The sequence below is a fragment of the Danio rerio genome, chromosome 14, assembly GCF_049306965.1.
Source record: "Danio rerio strain Tuebingen ecotype United States chromosome 14, GRCz12tu, whole genome shotgun sequence".
NCBI classification, from domain to species: domain Eukaryota; kingdom Metazoa; phylum Chordata; class Actinopteri; order Cypriniformes; family Danionidae; genus Danio; species Danio rerio.
In genome coordinates, this window is record NC_133189.1 from 1,793,538 (window position 1) to 1,812,500 (window position 18,963).

Sequence of the window (18,963 nt, forward strand, 5' to 3'; positions counted from 1 at the left end):
ATTCGTGCATTCATTCAATAATTTATTCATTCATTCATGCATTCATTCATTCATTCATTCACTCATTCAATCACTTTCTTTTTCATCCACTTTTCTGGAACTGGGGTGCAGGGTTCCAGTCTCAAGAAAAAACTCCAAGTTTTCCTCTCCCCAGACAGTTTCTCCTCCAGGGAGATCCCAAAGCGTTCCCAGGCCAGCCAAAAGACTTTAGCTGCGTATGTACTGCATTTGAATTGAAATGTACTACTTCGCCAATAGAAAAGAATGCTCTATATAGTATAATATTTACTATATACTATACGAACATCGTAGTAAAGCATCGTCACCAGAATAGCACAAAATATTTACCATCGTTTTCATGACATGTACAGACTTCATTACGGACATCATCAGGGGTCTCATTAATAAACATGAAAAAGTTTAGCTTAGGGCTGCACGGTGGCGCAGTGGGTAGCATGTTCACCTCGCAGCAAGAAGGTTGCTGGTTCGAGCCCCGGCTGGGTCAGTTGGCATTTCTGTGTGGAGTTTGTAAGTTCTCCCCTTGTTGGTGTGGGTTTCCTCTGAGTGTTCTGGTTTCCCCCACAAACCCAAATTTTGCCTTTATCATATCATTGCCAGTAATAAATAAATTAACATGTATTCTGCTGTATGTTCACTTTTAAGGTTTCTACGTAAATTAAAATAATAATAATAATAAACATCAGACCCCTGGACTGTATTTACAGATCTTCTGGCTGTGATTGTTTCCCACTGGATTTAAAAAAAGGGGAATGTGTTTGGTGTTGTTTCCACAAAAGGTGCTCCTTACAAAATGAATAATCATATCCAGTCTTTTTGTTGTCAGTTTTCAGGGCAGTGCGTGTGAAGCTGATGGGTTTTTGGCTCCAGCAGTGTTTCAGGCGCTGCTCATTTTTGCGGTTCTCTCCTGAGCCCAGGGCTGGAGGTTCTGCAGGGCGTAGAGGGAGGAGTTATGCAAACACAGAGGATCTGACGACACTGATTCGCTGATGGACTTCTGGAGGGCGTCGGCCTGCAGCTGAAGCAGCATCCGATTGGCTTGCTGACGCCCAGCCTCACGTTCCTCAGCCGTCTGCCTTCTGGAGAATTTGAAGTAAGATGACGAGAAAAATATATTAAACAAAACATTTAATACAAATTAAAGAGATTGTTCATTCAAAAATTACATTTATGCCATTATTTAACTCACTCTTCACTTTCATTCATTCATTTTCGTGTCGGCTTAGTCCCTTTATTAATCAGGGGTCGCCACAGTGGAATGAACTACCAACTTATCCAGCACAGGTTTTACGCAGTGGATGCCCTTCCAGCCACAACCCATCTCTGGGAAACATCCGTACACACTCATTGACATTCATACACTACGGACCAATTTACCCTACACAATTCACCTGAACCACATGTCTTTGGACTGTGGGGGAAACCGGAGCACCTAAAGGAAACCCACGCGAACGCGGGGAGAACATGCAAACTCCACACAGAAACACCAACTGACCCAGCTGAGGCTCAAACCAGCGACCTTCTTGCTGTGAGGCGACAGCACTACCTACTGCGCCACTGCGTCGCCCTCACTCTTCACTTTATTTATGCTTTTGAACACAAAGGAAGACATTTCAAAAAATGCTGAAAACCTGTAACCATTGACTTCCATGGTGTTTGATACTATGCGGGACGTATGAAATACTGTTTCTGGCTCCAAGCCATTACTCATTTGAATTGAGAATATACAGTGCATCCGGAAAGTTTTCATATATGAAAACTATAACTATATATGTAACTATAATTATTAATAATTAATTAATTGTAATTATATATGTAACTATAGTGCTATGTTACAGCCTTATTCCAAAATGGACTTAATTCATTGATTTCCTCAACATTCTACACACAATCCCCCGTAATGACAATGTGGAAAAAGAGATTTTGAAATTGTTGCAAATTTATTAAAAAATATAAAAGCTGTAAAATCTCATGTACATCAGTATTCACAGGCTTTGGTGTGAAGCTGTAAACTGAGCTCAGGTACATTCCGTCTCCACTGATCATGCCTGAGATGTTTCAGCAGCTTCATTGGAGTTCACCTGTGGTCAATTCAGTTGATTGGACGTGATTTAAGAAGGCATACACCTGTCTATATAAGGGCCAGGGTTGACAGTGCATGTCAAAGCACAAACCAAGCATGAAGACAAAGGAATTGTCTGTAGACCTCAGAGGCAGGATTGTCAGGAGGCACAAGGTCGGGGAAGGTGACAGAAACATTTCTGCTGCTCTAAAAGTTCCACTAAGCACTCCATCATCAAGTGGAAGATGTTTAACCACCAGGACTCTTCCTAGAGCTGGCCGGCCATCTAAGCTGAGTGATCGGGGGAGAAGGGCCTTAGTCAGGGAGGTGATCAATAACCTGATGGTCACTCTGTCTGAGCACCAGCGTTCTTCTGTGGAGAGAGGAAAACCTTACAGAAGGACAACCATCTGTGCAGCAATCCACCAATCAGGCCTGTATGGTAGAGTGGCCAGATGGAAGACACTCCCCGCCTGGAACATGCCAAAAGGCATCTGAAGAACTCTCAGACTATAAGAAACTAAACTCTCTGGTCTGATGAGACTGAAATTGAACTCTTTGGAGTGAATGCAAAGTGTTATGTTTGGAGAAAACCAGCCACTACTCATCATCAGGCTAATAGCATTCCTACAGTGAAGCATGGTGGTGTTGGCATCATGCTGTGTGGATGTTTTTCCACTGGAAGACTAGTCAGGATAGAGGGAAAGATGAACGCAGCAGTGTACAGAGACATCCTGAATGAAGACCTGCTTCAGAGTGCTCTTGACCTCAGACTGGGGCGACGCTTCATCTTCCAGCAGGATAGTGACCCAAAGCACACCGCCAAAATATCAATGGAGCGGCTTCACAATGACTCAGTGAATGTCCTTGAGTGGCCGACCCAGAGTCCAGACCTAAATCCTATTGAACATCTCTGGAGAGATCTGAAAATGGCTGTACACCGTCGCTTCCCATTCAACCTGATAGAGCTTGAGAGGTCTGCAAAGAGGAATGGGCAACAAGACAGGTGTGCCGAGCTTATGGCATCATATTCAGAAAGACTTGAGGCTGTAATCGCTGCCAAAGGTGCATCAACAGAGTATTGAGCAAAGGCTGTGAATAATGATGCACATGTGATTCTACAGCTTTTTTATCTTTAATAAATCTGCAACAATTTCAAAAACTCTTTCTTCACATTGTGTGTGGAATGTTGAGGAAATAAATTAATCTAATCCATTTTGGAATCGGACTGTAGCATAAAAACATGTGGAAAAAGGGAAGCGCTGCTATTTTCCAGATGAACTGTATTTGATTAGTCATTTCACACGTTAAGGTGAATTTCATATAAGATGATGGCGTACACAACAGTCTGTGGACTAACCATTTACAAAACATTTATCACTTTCTGGCCATCGGATATTAGGCATGCTTCTATATATTGCGATTGTGATTTTCTAAAGTAACACAGAGCTTCGTAAACGTTTATTATTATCATTTGATGAGTCTCCCCATAAAGTTTGATATTGCGCTTGGACTCAGAAGCTGCTTCGCATGACGTCACGCTTAACAAGTGGAAAGTATTCGTTTTTACTCCATTTACTTATTCTATAGAATGTGATGTGAGGCTGGGTAAATAGTGAATAAATTAACATGGTTCAGTCAATGCTTTTGAATGAATGCAATGAAAAGAAATGGCTGAAGTTGCCTCTAATATTTTTGGACAAATGCAGAAGATCTGTACCCATTGACCTCTGTAGTATTTTTAGTTTGTATTTTACTATGGAAGTCAATGGTTACCGGTTTTCAGCATTCTTCAAAATATCTCTGTTTTGTGTTCAACAAAAGAAAGACACTTTTTAACCTTGGACAATTGAAAAAAGTGACTTTTATTGTCATGTGTAATAGTGTGCAGTGCTGAATTGTCTGTGTTGATGTTGTATAATGCTCTACAAACACCTGGTATTAAACTGCAAGTGAAAGTTCTGTTATTTTACAGACTTATTTCTCTCTTTATTATTTCTTACTCATTATATTATTATTTCAAACTACTTTGAAGAATGCTTTTTTTTTATGTTCAACTTAATTTGTTTAAAGTCAGCCCATATAAACTGTTTGCAGTACTGGGTTGCATCTGGAAGGGCATCCGCTGCATGCGTAAAACATATGTCTGAGCAGTTGGCAGTTCATTCCGCTGTGGCGACCCCTGATAAATCAGGGACTAAGCCGAAGGGGAATGAATGAATGAATGAATGAATGAATGGATGAACAGGTCTGTCTCTCACCTCCACTTGGTCCTGCGGTTCTGGAACCAGGTTTTGACCTGCGCGTCCGTCATCTTCAGGCTCTTAGCGAGGGCCGCGCGCTCCGCACTGGCCAGGTATTTCTGCCGGTGAAAGCGCTTCTCAAGCTCGCAGATCTGCACCCGCGAGAACGACGTGCGAGGCTTTTTCCGTTTGGGCGGAGTTCGGTTCTGGTACGGGTGACCGATCCGCCGGGTCACGGTGAACGGAATGAGAGCTGCGAAACAGAGAAAAAGTATAATTTATGCTGTTCTGTTTCCTTATAGATTTTCTCAAAACAATCACATTTTTTCCCAGATAATAATATCATCAATTTAAAAGCAGGTCAGTCGACGCATTGACTTAAGTTATAATTATGAACATTGTTTGTTTACTTAAAAAAGAGAGTAAACTCGTTGCCTTAAGTCAACTAATCGCTTTCAACAGTTGCTCTAAATGTGTCTGATTATTATTAAATGTTCTTGTTGATTGCTGATTAGATGTTTGTTTAATATGCAATAGACTTAACGAAAAAACATTCAGAAAGCTGAATGCACTTCATTAACCCTCTTAAAAGAGCGCAAAACACATGCACATGATAAAGCAGCTCATCGCGTTATTATCGAAATTTGACAGAACATTCAGTAATTGTTAAGTCGCACATTTCTGTGAATAATTAAGGGCAGAACGCATATATATATATATATATATATATATATATATATATATATATATATATATATATATATATATATTTTTTTTTTTTTTTTTTTTTCAAAGCATATTTAACAAGTATCAAACTAAAATTATGGACCTGTTCTTGAAGAGTGTAAATGAACGTTCCCTTAATGCTTGTTTTATGCGCTTTTTTTAATTAATTAATTTGTTATTAATTAATATATATTTTTTTTTTCAAATGGTTTGGGTTCTTTTTTCTATTTGGTAATTTGATAATGTCGTTCAAATTCTTACTTACATTCTTAATCAGCATATTTACATCAATATATATTCACAAAACCTATATATATATATATATATATATATATATATATATATATATATATATATATATATATATATATATATAAATTTATTAGCCTTTATTAAATATTTTACCATCGAAATTGATAAATTAAAATCGAAACTGATGTATTAATATATCGCTTGCATTTAGGAGCAAGCAAATAATTCATTTAATCAGCATAATTAAAAATGTAGTTTCTATTTATTTTAATGTATATAATTATTAATAGGCATTACAAAAACAATTAGGTTATTTAAGTTTATTATTAAGTTATTTGGGTAACTTCATAATGGTGATTTGATTTAATTGGATTTATTTAATTCGCAGTGGAATGCTTATTTATTTCATTTATTATCATTATTTTAAACAAATACTAACATCCTGTGAAATATTTTCTGAAACCAAATACCCAGGTACAGCATCCAGAGACCTGTGAAGCCTGTGGATAATTTCCAGCATTCTCGCGTTTTCCTTTACCTGGCAGCCTGTCTTTGGGGAACCTGCGGTTATGTGTACCAAAATAATATGGGTATCATTACAAATACTGTTTTTGCAATCAAGTTCATTGGGTAATTTTATAGTGATGATTTTATTTATTTATTTATTATTATTATTATAGATCTATTTTATTTATTTTATGTACTGTCACACTGATAAACATGATTAATTAGATGTACTCATTTGTTTTTAAGGTGAGTGGTTGCAATTTATATGGGCTGAATTTATACTAATTAAATTTATTAATGTTCAACTTAATTTGTTATTGTTTAAATTCAGCTCTTATTTGCAACCACTTACCTTAAAAAATTAGTAAATCCAATGAATCATTTTCAGAAACCAGCCGCGCAGCTCCAGCATCCAGAGACCTGTGAAGCTTGTGGATAATTTCCAGCATCCTCGTGTGTTTTGTCTTTACCTGGCAGCCTGTCTTTGGGGAACCTGCGGTTATTGTCCATCCAGGGGAAGCACAGCGCCGGGGCCGCGCTCATCATGGCGGGAGCGAGCGGTCTGTGCGCTGGGACCCGAATCACTCCGCCGGGCAGCAGCGCGCTGCTCACCCCGAACACTCGGCCGGACTCCTCCAGCGAAACCCCGGGCAGGGGGACATGAGGAGCAATGTTTGGACTTCCTAATCGGCTGCTCTCCGGTTCCGCAGAGCCTAAAATCTGGTCGATCCCAAATCGTATGGGTTCCTGGTGAGCTTTAGACGGCGGTTTTGACTCCTCGCGCTCCATGATTCCCAGATTATGTCGGATTAAAAGCGAACAAAATCACCTTAAGTGCGGGAAGGATAGTTTTAATTTAGTTTTAGCCTTGTCCATGGTTGATTCCCGTGTTTCCCGTTTCGGTTGAACTCTTCAGGTCTCGCCACCGATGCGCCGCGCGTCAAACTGTCGAGTGTTTCGCTCCGCGGCGCGTGCCAAACTCTTCAGCACAAGTTTTCATTGGTCGACTGCATGGGCCCGTCATTATCTCCATCTATTGGCTGACATTTAGAAAAAACTGAACTGAAGCCTTGTCGTGTTGTTCAATAATGTCATCAGACCAATTTCCGAAATGCGCATTTATTGGGGCTGAAAGATCCTGCTGCTAATTTATTTACAGAGGTCTCTCATTATATCCAATCGCATTAAACTTTGAATTAACTTTGTAGATATGCGTTCAAAACAGATTCGTGTTTTCTAATGGAATTAACTGCGCTTGGTTTAATTTCAATAATCAGTGCCGTGTTCTCGCCCTGTCAGTTAAAAGTCGCGTTTTTCTACAGAACAGATTGAGATAAACGCGCAGGATTCATGTTCGTTATCGATCAATGTGCAGAAATCGGAGATCGTCTGCTTTTCGTCATCTCTGAATCTCCAGATCTGCTGCTCAGATGCACAACATTGATTTGTGCCGCGGCGTTGATGAATGCTCGAACCCCACATGCCGAACGCTCTGCGCTGCGCGTAATTTCATTCAGTAAAACCATCTCGCAACACACCAATTAGATTTTATTACATAAATCTCACCCAAACAGAATCCATCAGATATGAGAAGTTGTGCGCCGGACCGTCGGCGTGTATGTGTGTGTGTGTGCGCGCGTGTGTGTGTGTGTGTGAGCGCGCAGAGCCGTTTAAATTGATGGCCAAATTCGTGTCCTCGCACCGGGAAATGGAGTGTTTGCCGTGGGCAGGCTGCTGGCAGGACACGCGCAATGAAAGAGCCGCGAAGATTGAGTCAGTAATGCAGTTTAGAAGCGTCTGAGCAGGTGAAATGGACATAAGCGGCCCCGGGCCTCCACACACACATCTTTTACCGTGGAGAACAAATGACAAAGACTTACTTTCTTTCATATTGGTAATTTTTTTTGCAATATATTTTTTTAGATTAATTCATGGATGCATGCATGAATAGCATGATATACTTTTTATTATAACACTTGATATTTTACTTTTTTTCTAAATAAAGAAGCGCAACCTAAACCCAAAAATGACTGCTTGTTCAAATTACTTATTTAAAATTAACTTAATTAACACAATTCTTGAGCTTTTTGAAGGGGACAACTTAATTGTTTTATGTTAAATCCGCTTAAAATTGTGAAAAAAAACGAAAAAAACAACAACGAATAAGTTAATTCCTTTATGTTGACCAACACAAATCGATTGTGTGGAACCCAGAGCATTTTTAGATTACAATACTGTTATCAAATCTGCGTTCACAGCATCTCTTAAATCATAAATATGTTTGTACTGTGTGCGTAATTCACTTTACGCATTCTCCAGTCGCTTTAAGCAGGATGACATGCAAATAAATTAAATTGCTAATAAAGTTTATCACACACTTTAGCTGCTGTGTAAAGACAAAAAAAAACAGTATCATTAATAAGCCTCACAGAATCAACAAGTATGTATTTGTGACCAGAGGTGAAGCAACACCAAAAGATTTATTCGCGTAATTTGTCCTCACGCACACTATTAGCGCGCAGTTTTCAGCGTCAGTGAAATGGACACGCTGTCTAAAAATGTGCCACCGCCTGCACAGAGCCTTTGACGGCTGTAGACACATGAATGATTTTTTAAAAACCGGCCCGTGAATGTATTCAGACATTTCTGGCAGAAACGCTTGACTCCCCTAAACGTGCTTCTGGCGCGTGTCCGTGCCATATGTGCACGCGGCGACAAATTTGGCCTGTTTACTGTTAGACGCGTGATAATAGCGTATAATTATGTCACATTTGCTTCTTCTTCTTCAGTTTCCTTGACTTTAGACATTAATTGGCACTGTGTTATTTAGCAAATGCACCCAGATATACTTGACTTTGCTGGCTGTCCATCCGCGTTATAGATCTCTCTCTCTCTCTCTCTCTCTCTCTCTCTCTCTCTCTCTCTCTCTCTCTCTCTCTGTCCTGATTGATTGAGCTGCTCTGAGATCTTCACTATGCTGTAATCGGTATCGCTCGTCCTCCCGTTATTTATGCGTCCCGCGAGGTTTTCACCCGTCATATGAGCGCAGGCCTGTGTGCTTTTGTAATTGCTCCAACAATGTAATTAACGCCCTCTTGTATAAGTGCTTGACCTTGTATAATCTCAAGCATGATAATAAAAAATAACCCATCATCATGATGATGATGATGATTATAATAATAATAATAATAATAATAATAATAATAATAATAATAATAATAATCATAATCATAATAATAATAATAATAATAATAATAATAATAATAATCATAATCATAATCATAATAATCATAATAATAATAATAATAATAATAATAATAATAATAATCATAATCATAATAATAATAATAATAATAATTATTATTATTATTATTATTATTATTATTATTAGGATTAGGATTATGGTACCACTTTAAGAACCAATACTCACTAATAGCTGGCTTACCTGCCTATTATTAACATATCTTTATTATATCATATATAATATCTTGCTCATATATTCCTTATTAATACTATATATTGCTCTGAATGATCTTATTCTCCATACCCAAATACACAATCTACTACCTTAATCGTTATTAATAAACAGCAAATAAGTCGTTTAATGATTATTATTAGCAAAAATTGTTCCTTAAAATAAACTGTGACTAGTTTAAGTACCAATTCTCACTGTAACAACTACCTATTACCTGTCTATCATTAACATATCTGTTTATTATATATTATTTAATATATTCCTTATATATTGCTTATTAGACCTATATTTTTCTCTGCAATATCATTCATACCCAAATACAAATATCTATCGATGTTAATAAACTGTGACTAGTTTAAGTACCATTTCTCACTGTAAAAACTGGCTTATTACCTGCCTATTATTAGCATCTGTTTATTTTATATAATTTAATATATTATACATTCCTTATTAGTTCTATATAATCCTCTGAATGATCTTATTCTCCACACCCGAATACATAAACTACTTCTAGTCGCTATTAAAATGCAGCAAATTAGGTGTTTATTGAGCTAAAAGTCGTAGTTATAGGTTATCAATAGCAAAATTGTTCTTTAAAATAAACTGTGACTAGTTTAAGTACCATTTCTCAGTATAAAACTGGCTCATTACCTAGCATCAGTTTATTATATATTATTTAATATATTATATATATTCCTTATTAGTACTTTATATCTCTCTGAATGATCTTATTCTCCATACCCGCATATAACTTCTACTGTAATCGCAATTAAAACACAGCAAATTAGGTGTTTATTGAGCTAAAAGTCGAAGTTGATGGTTATTAATAGTAAAAATTGTTCCTTAAAATGACTGTTCCCTTGTGTGTATATGTCGGAGAAAAAGTAAACTTAATGAAGTCTACTTTAAAACACACATGCCAAGAACTGTAGGCATTTTATTGGTTTATTATGGCTACTAAATATTTCAGATGATTGTTTTTAATTAAAAGAGTGTGGTTTAGTGTTGGTTTGTGGCTGGAAGGGCATCCGCTGCGTAAAACATATGCTAGATAAGTTGGCGGTTCATTCCGCTGTGGCAACCCCTGATTATTAAAGTGACTAGCCGGAAAGAAAATGAATGTTTTTAATTAAAATAGCTTCACTTCTCATTTTAATATTAAACAATCACGCAAGCTTATATTAAATTTAGATCAAACGCGACTTGTAGCCTATTTTTAAATAGGGTGAAGTTTAGGTGTCCCAGATTTCCCAAAATTCACCTTATATTATTTCCACACACTTTTAAGATCAATTAAAATCAGTTTTTAGCTGCGAATTTGGTTTTAATGCTATAATTGAAAGCGTTTTGCATTCACTGGACATTTAATCCGCTTAATAAAAAAACCTAAGTTTGTTTGTTTGTTTAATATCAATATTTTTCACACTTTCTGTGCACAAAACTTTAGGAATATTAATGGCAAAATTCTCGCATTTTGTTTTCGTCTCTTCACACAAAGCCCCATCCATTCGCTGACGTGATTGAAGGTCAGATCCATCATTGGGCTCGACACATTAAACGTTTTATTCTCCGGAGAAAGCGAGACGTATAAAGCAGAAATATAAGGGGATAAAAGCCGACGATTTGTCTTTAAAATTACCCCGTATTTGCATAATCGGGGATCCGGGTGTCGCGCCCGCGGGCGTCATTTTTATTGCGCGTCTCCGGCGCGTTATCAATTTCCCAACCTCAGCACAGAGCGCGCGCGCATCCGAGAAACACACACACGGAGATATAAAAGCAGCAGCGTAAAGTAGAATTAAGTGATATAGGGGTCGTATGTGCTTTTCAATAATAAATAAGAGACTTTGAGAGAAGCGGCGGTGGAGGAATATGAATTGACGCCGGTAAGTAATAGAGCGTTTAAAAACAGCTCCTGTGTGTTTTTATTATGATCTGTGTGTGAGTGTGTGTCAGCGTGTGCTGAAGCGCAGGAGTTTAAAGGCCACACTGCATGGAAAAAAAAACTTATCAGGAGAGAAAATCTCCACAGCCCTGAAGCCAAACTGACACAGCAAATGACATTTTGGCCTGTTAATAATTCCCGTCCTCTGTCAGCCCATTAAATATTAAATAAAGCCGATTAAATGTAAAGTAATAGCCTGTGAACTCTCTGAAAACACGTGTTTCCCCTCACGCTGAGGCTCGAGCATTGATCTAATGATGCTGTGGTGCAAATGAGAAGACTTGAACAAATATTTCGAGTTGTTTTATGAGGCTTAAAAACGCAGGCGTTTCTTTAAAGCCCAGTGGATTCTTCATTTGATGATAGATTGTTTTCTAATGCTGTTATTTTACAGTACTTTCAGTATTAGATTTGCTGTTTGTAAATAATCCAAACTACACCTTAAAAATGTTGGGTTTTATACTATTTATTCATGTTCTCTCAACACAAATCAATTAAGTAAACACAACAAATTTAAGTGGAATGAATATAAAACAATTTTACAACCCCCCACCCCTTATAAATGTCATAGCACAACATTGACAAACCCCACTAATAACCCAGCATTGTAAGAGTGGAACTTACCTTAAGGCAAACCCCACTAACTAGAATTGTACATTTCCTAAAGAAAATGTGAGAGGGGTTTGCATGGCAAATCGACGGGGCACAATGCATTACCAAACTGACCAAAATAGCTGTAAATGCAAAGAAATGGTTAAATTCATGTGTTTATGTAGTTGCTAGGGTATGCTATATTGTTGCTATGCTGTGGCAATGCCGTTTTAATATGTGAAGACAATAGAGATTTAATCAGCCTGAATCAAAAGAGGCCAAATCCTGTCTTTCTCTGATATTCCTGTGCTGAATTATGGCTTGTTTATGTTGTTATAAGGTTGTTAGGGGGCTTAAAGTGGTTGCTAGGGAGTGTCTACAACTTTGCTATGTCACTACTTAAAGAGCCCATATTATACATGAAATAGGGTCATATCTTGGTTGTAAGGGTCTCCAACAACAGTCTAATATGCATGCAAGGTCAAAAAACACTTTCATGGTCTTATAATCTGCATTTATTTTTACCTAATTATCCCAGCGACTCCTGTATGAATCGTCCAGTGATTCATTTGTTCCCAAACCCCTCCTTAGCGCGGAGCTAATCTGCGCTGATTGGACCGATGACAGTCTGTCGCGATTGGTCGACTGCCTTCAGTCAGAGAGGGAAATGGCCAATAGCTAATCAGCAATTTAAAAAGTAATCACAGTTCATACACGCTCGATAGTGTAGGCGTGAATTTTAGCTGCCACACTATGGCGAGTGGATAGTGCCACGGATAACCGAACGAAGGAGACAGTCGTGTACTCGCCATACCACACACACACAAAAACACACACACACCTCCGGATGACAACGCTCCCGCTTCCGCCCGCACCCGCCAGGTTTTAGCCTGAGAACCCGCTCCGTTTTCTGCCCGCCGCGCCCGGTCCCGCTAGAGCGGAGAACACAACCAAAAATCACCCAGTATACAGTCCAGACAGCCAAGCTGTCTGTATAGACACATACACACAGCACAAAGCACACAGAGCTCGTTCGTTCGTTCGTTCGCTCTCTCTCGCTCTCTCTCATACGCTCTCTCATACCAAGCAGACTCTCTCTTTCTAATTCGCATAGCAATATCCGTGATATTGCTAGACAGCCCGCTCCCGTCCCAAATTAAACCCGTTACCGACCGCTCCCGCGATTTATTCGGAAATTTATTCCCGCGGCTGTCCCCGCGCCAGATTTCTGCGGCGCGGGAATAAATTTCCGAATAAATCGCGGGAGCAGAACTCTAGCACGGAGCTCCAATAACAAAGCAGCACGCGTCGCGTTTTTAACGTGACTTTGCACGCGATAAGATAAAATATCCAGTTAACCTGATACAGTACACGCGGTTACAAGTAACAAATCACAACTAAATACATTTGCAAGCTAGAGTAAACGAGGCAACAACTTTAACCGCACGTACTTACACTTGAGAAATGGAAGAAACCCATCCTGACGTCCATCAGTTACTCTTTACTGATCCTTCCTTTAACAAACTCAGACGAAGTATTCTTTGTAGCATGTAGCTTCCAGAAGTTTCCAACTGCTTGGTTATAATGCTGAGGTTTCATCTTTGGGTAGAGACTCAATATATCCATCTGCAGTGTGACTTCAATCAACCGGCATGTTTGTGTGTGTGTGTGTGTGTTTGTGGGTGTGTGTGTGTCTGGGTTTCTGCGTCAGAGGGTGGGGCCTCAGGTTTGAAATCTCCCGGGTTTGCGCGTGCACGTGAATAACTTGGTTTCGTTCGTACGTCATGGCGAAACACCTAATGAGTCGGTATCAAGGCGACTCGTTCGAAGCACTATGAGTCGACTCTTTTATAGATGAATCAACAGTTTTAAACACTGTATTCTTACAGATTTAAGCCTTAGCTGGATACTTCACTTCACTTAGAGCTGTGTTACACACTACATGGAGGGGAATTTTCAAAAACCCATAATATGGGCTCTTTAATATAGGCTGGGTAAAAGGAGCCCGCTCTCAAGTTTGTACGACTCTTTAGATTTGGATGTCAGCCATTGTGTGTCAATGTTAATGTTTTCGGCTTAGTCCTTTAATTCATCAGGAGTCGCCACAGCGGAATTAACCGCCAACTATTCCAGCATATGTTTTACACAAAAAAAACATTAGCTCTATCAAGGAGCTTAAAGACCATGGCCTCTAGTGTCTGTCGCTAGAGGTCAGAGGAGTGAGGTTTACCTGCACAGCACTCCGTATGGCCTCTGTTACATGTGCACCCCCCCTCCCATTTCTTTCTCTTTATGTTATGTTTTTTGGATGTTGTGTAAGTTATGTTTTGTTGTGGTTTTATTATGTGATTATGTTTCATTGTGGGGACCCCTTGAAAATGAAATGGTACATCTCAACAGCTTTATCCCAATGAATAAATATCAAAGTTAACCTACATAAGGGGTGTCCGAACTTGGTTCTGGAGGGTCTGTGTCTTGGTATTTTAGTTCCAACCGCAACTAAACACATGAACCAGCTAATTAAGCTCTTTAGGTATACTAAAGACCTCCAGACAGGTGTGTTGAAGTAAGTTGGAGCTGACACCGGCCCTGCAGGACTGCGTTTGGACACTCCTGACTTGGATCAATTGTTCACCTAAAGAATAACATTGAGGAAAAGTTAGTTTTACATCCCCACTTTCTGACTCTCTCCCTAATAATATGACTTCAGAAATGATTATTTGAAAACTCTGAATAAGGAAATCATATTAGAAGCCAATGACTATCAAAGTGCATCGTTCACAGTCAATGATATAGTGCTGATGTTGTTTAAAGTCGTGTGGCAAACAATGTGCGGACATTCATTCATTCATTCATTTTCTTGTCGGCTTAGTCCCTTTATTAATCCGGGGTCGCCACAGCGGAATGAACCGCCAACTTATCCAGCAAGTTTTTACACAGCGGATGCCCTTCCAGTCGTAACCCATCAGGGAAACATCCACACACACATTCACACACACACACACTCATACACTACAGACAATTTAGCCTACCCAATTCACCTGTACCGCATGTCTTTGGACTGTGGGGGAAACCTGAGCACCCGGAGGGAGAACATGCAAACTCCACACAGAAACACCAACTGAGCCGAGGTTCGAACCAGCAACCTTCATGCTGTGAGGCGACAGCACTACTGCGCCACTGCCTCGCCCCAATGCGCGGACAGTTAAAATGAAAGAAAGTAAACATATAGCCAAGTTTACCTCAGTAAGAATACGCATGCTGGCAACAGTAAACATTGTGCAATTTGATTAAAAAGTACACTTTTGTACTTTTTAGGTACTAATATCCACCTTAAATGTGCAAATGTGTAAATCATACAACCCCTGTGACAGCATTCGTACCTGAAAGTGTCAATAAACACACAAGAAGAACTGTCCCGAATTTCCAATTAAAGTGACGCAGTGGTTTCGGATCGAGGGGCGCGTGTTTGTGCAGAATATCCTCCTGCAGGACTCGTCCTCAGGCTGTGTAAATCTATATATCCCTTCGATATATTCATCTCCCACAGATTTCATTGTTTCTCTGAAATGAACACTTCCAAATATGGATTTATTCCCAGCATTCAGATTTGTATTAGGGCGAAATTATGATGCATGGATCAGACAGTTGATTGAAACACCAGAGGGCTTTTTAAATGTATTAATATGTCTGCACGCAGCTGTTGAGAGCGACATGACGGATGTTTCTGATGGATTTGAGCATGTAAAAGCTGGAAATCGTTGGATCACGTGATGAGCCTGAAAAGGTTTTGATTTCTTTCCCTGAATAATTTCACTGTTTGCAGCCCATTGATTTGAGGTTATTGTTTATGAACTATAGAGCGACGTTTATCCAACACGAAATATTTAAAACTTTGTTTGCTACGACTTTTGATTCCATACATTTGTGTGATAATGACAACTTTGGGAGCTGGAAAATTAAAATTGGGTTTCTGAAAATGCTCCACTTTTCATCTTCATGTAAAATACAGAAAGCAAATGTAAAGCTCACACTTAAAAACACTTTAAAGGGCACCAATGGTGAAAAATCTAGCTGTTTGGACAGACGTGTGTGTAAGTATAGTGCATAGACCGTCATATTAGGGTAATATAAACACACCCGGTCCTTTTTTTTAAATTGAACAACATAAAAACGGAGGACCAATTGGAGCGCTTTTGAGATTGACCGATACATGACGGAGGAGTGCGGTCCCCCCCCCCCCAATAACATCCAGCTGCAGGCCCGCAGAACCACACACTTTTAGGCACACACAATCTAGGCAAACCATATATGGTTACGATGAATGTTAATGTTATTAATGTCTTCTTGGACATCATCATCGATATATTTGGATATATATGGTTAATAAACATTGTACACAATAAACAATATTGTTTACTTTAATTTATTTCACAAATATTGTGATTGAGACGGGCGAATGGGGAGCGTTTTTTTCTGTATACTAGACTAAACAGTTTTCTATCAGTCATCATGCACTGAAAACCCTAATGTTGTCATTACTTAATCAATTAAGTAAAGTTGACTGAACATAACTTAAAATTTAGCATTTTGGTCCTATCACCTAAAAATATGAGTTAATTTAACTTATGTACAATAAAAATGCATAAACTGAGGATTTCAAGTGCAGTGAGCTCAAAACCATAATTAATCCTTGGAAAAAATAGGTAATTTTCACAAATGTAGTCTTCACTGTAAAATTCTAAAATGGTTTCAGGTATAATTATTCATCATAATTTGAATAAATGGCTATGTTTTTTGTTTAAAATGTATTTAAAAAAATGTCATAGTATATAATTACACACACACACATGCACACACACCTACACATGCACACACACACACACACACACACACACATATAGGGCATTGGTCAGACACCTTGAATGTAAATAGGTGAGTGGGTGAATGAAGAAGAGATTCAGTTGTGGTAGAGGGTAGCAAAAGCATGTTTTTTTTGGAGCTACTTTAAAGAAAAACTTCTTCTAAAAAATACTTTTAAAAAACAAAAAAATTCTATAAAAATACTTCTTAAAAAAACTTATAAAAACATAAAAAACTTCTAAAAAAAAACCTTCTTAAAATAAACTTCTAAAAAAACTTCTAAAAAAAACAAACTTAAAAAAACAACTTCTAAAAAAAACCTTAATAAAAAACTAAAAAAAAAAAAACTTAAAAAAACAACTTTTTAAAAACCTTATAAAAAACTTCTAAAAAAACTTCTAAAAATACTTTTAAAAAACAAAAAAACTTCTATAAAAAATTCTAAAAAAAACCTTCTAAAAACGTCAAAACATTTCTAAAAAATCTTCTAAAAAAAAAAAAAAAACTTCTAAAAATTTCTAAAATTTTTTGTTTTTTTGTCAGCAAATGATACATTTTTTTTCACTTTTGGGTATAAAACAAATGATTTTAGGTTCAAACTTGAACTGCATTTCAATTCTGCATGCAACAAATGTGGTATTTTCTAACAACATAAGGGAAGTCTTGATAATATCTGTTCATCTTTGAGCCTACCACAGTAAAAATGAAGACAGGAGAGAATCTGTTTCTGCAGTCTGTCAGTGCGTCTCTCGCTTTGCACAGATCATGTAATAATGGTGAGTATTTCATATATTTTCTACATGTTCATGAATACATTAAGATATTAAAGTGCATTTCTTTATGTTACAGTATAGAAATGTCTGTGCAAAACCCTCCAGCGAAAGACAAACTGAACTGCATGTTTCCTGCATATGAGGTAATCATTATTTTATGTATTCACAATGTTCTTGGGAAGGAAATAAGTGCAAGCGGAGCGGATCAGGAAGTGATCGGGAAGTTACACCTGCAGGGCTTCGGCAGTGATGTGAGAAACGAGAGTCAGACGGAAATCTGATGGTTGAGCGATCAGTAATGCCTCATCAAAATAATCAGGGAAGAAATGTTTACAAGTACATGTATTAATAAGAAAAAGGCTGGGGTTTTAAATGATGAAAAGCTTTTATTGTATGGCACTGGGCTGTCTGTAGACGTTAGGACAAACTGAAATAAAAATAAAAATGCTTTGATGGGAACTTTAATGATATTGAAATACTTTGCTTAAGCCTGTAGTCATGCAAAGCAGCTTTCGGGTCCAATTGCTCTATCAAACTGTAGGGCAGGCTCAACAAATTATTATAATAAACATTTACAAAAGTGCTGTAATACTTTCAAAAATTATAATATACACTCACCGGCCACTTTATTAGGCACACCTGTCCAACTGCTTGTTAATGCAAATTTCTAATCAGCCGATCACATGACAGCAACCCAATGCATTTAGGCATGTAGACATGGTCAAGATGATCTGCTGCAGTTCAAAGCGAGCATCAGAATGGGGAAGTAAGGAGATTAAGGTGACTTTGAACGTGGCAAGGTTGTTGCTGCCAGACTGGCTGCTCTGAGTATTTCAGAAACTGCTGATCTACTGGGACTTTCACATGCAACTATCTCTAGGGTTTACAGAGAATGGTCAGAAAAAGTGATCCATATATCCAGTGAGCAGCAGTTCTGTGGGCGCAAATGCCTTGTTGATGTCAGAGGAGAATGGCCAGACTGGTTCCAGCTGATAGAAAGGCAACAGTAACTCAGATAAGCACTCGTTACAACCGAGCTCTGCAGAAGAGCATCTCTGAACACACAACACGTCCAACCTTGAGGCGGATGGGCTACAGCAGCAGAAGAGCACACCGGGTGCCGCTCCTGTCAGCTAAGAACAGGAAACTGAGGATACAATTCACACAGACTCACCAAAACTGGACAATAGAAGATTGGAGAAACGTTGCTGCTCTGATGAGTCTCCATTTCTGCTGACACATTCGGATGCTCGGCTCAGAATTGGGCCTCAAGAACATGAAAGCATGGATCATCCTGCCTTATATCAGCGGTTCAGGCTGGTGGTGGTGGTGTAATGGTGTGGGGGAGATTTTCTTGGCACACTTTGGGTCCATTAGTACAAATTGAGCATCATGTCAACACCACAGCCTACCTGAGTATTGTTGCTGACCATGTCCATCCCTTTATGACCAGCAGGATAACACCATGTCATGCGTGAATCATCTCAGACTGGTTTCTCGAACATGAC

The 18,963-nt window shown here is 38.6% G+C and overlaps 1 protein-coding gene across 1 annotated transcript; it reads right to left on the bottom strand.

The window, feature by feature from the left end:
* Positions 1-267: 267 nt before the first annotated feature.
* Positions 268-7,612, bottom strand: tlx3a (T cell leukemia homeobox 3a). Its single transcript, XM_003199771.7, has 3 exons — positions 6,279-7,612; positions 4,342-4,576; positions 268-1,097 (listed from the first exon to the last, which is right to left on the bottom strand). The coding sequence occupies exons 1-3, from the start codon at positions 6,595-6,597 to the stop codon at positions 896-898; spliced, it is 756 nt and encodes a 251-aa protein (XP_003199819.1). The 5' UTR covers positions 6,598-7,612; the 3' UTR covers positions 268-895.
* Positions 7,613-18,963: the final 11,351 nt, after the last annotated feature.

Excerpts from the sequence above, each read along its gene's own strand:
- tlx3a (XM_003199771.7), bottom strand. The coding sequence starts at position 6,597 with ATGGAGCGCGAGGAGTCAAAACCGCCGTCTAAAGCTCACCAGGAACCC. Across the intron at positions 4,577-6,278 it reads CCCCAAAGACAGGCTGCCAG|CTCTCATTCCGTTCACCGTG; the intron begins GTAAAGACAAAA and ends TCTGTTTCGCAG. Across the intron at positions 1,098-4,341 it reads AACCGCAGGACCAAGTGGAG|AAGGCAGACGGCTGAGGAAC; the intron begins GTGAGAGACAGA and ends CAAATTCTCCAG.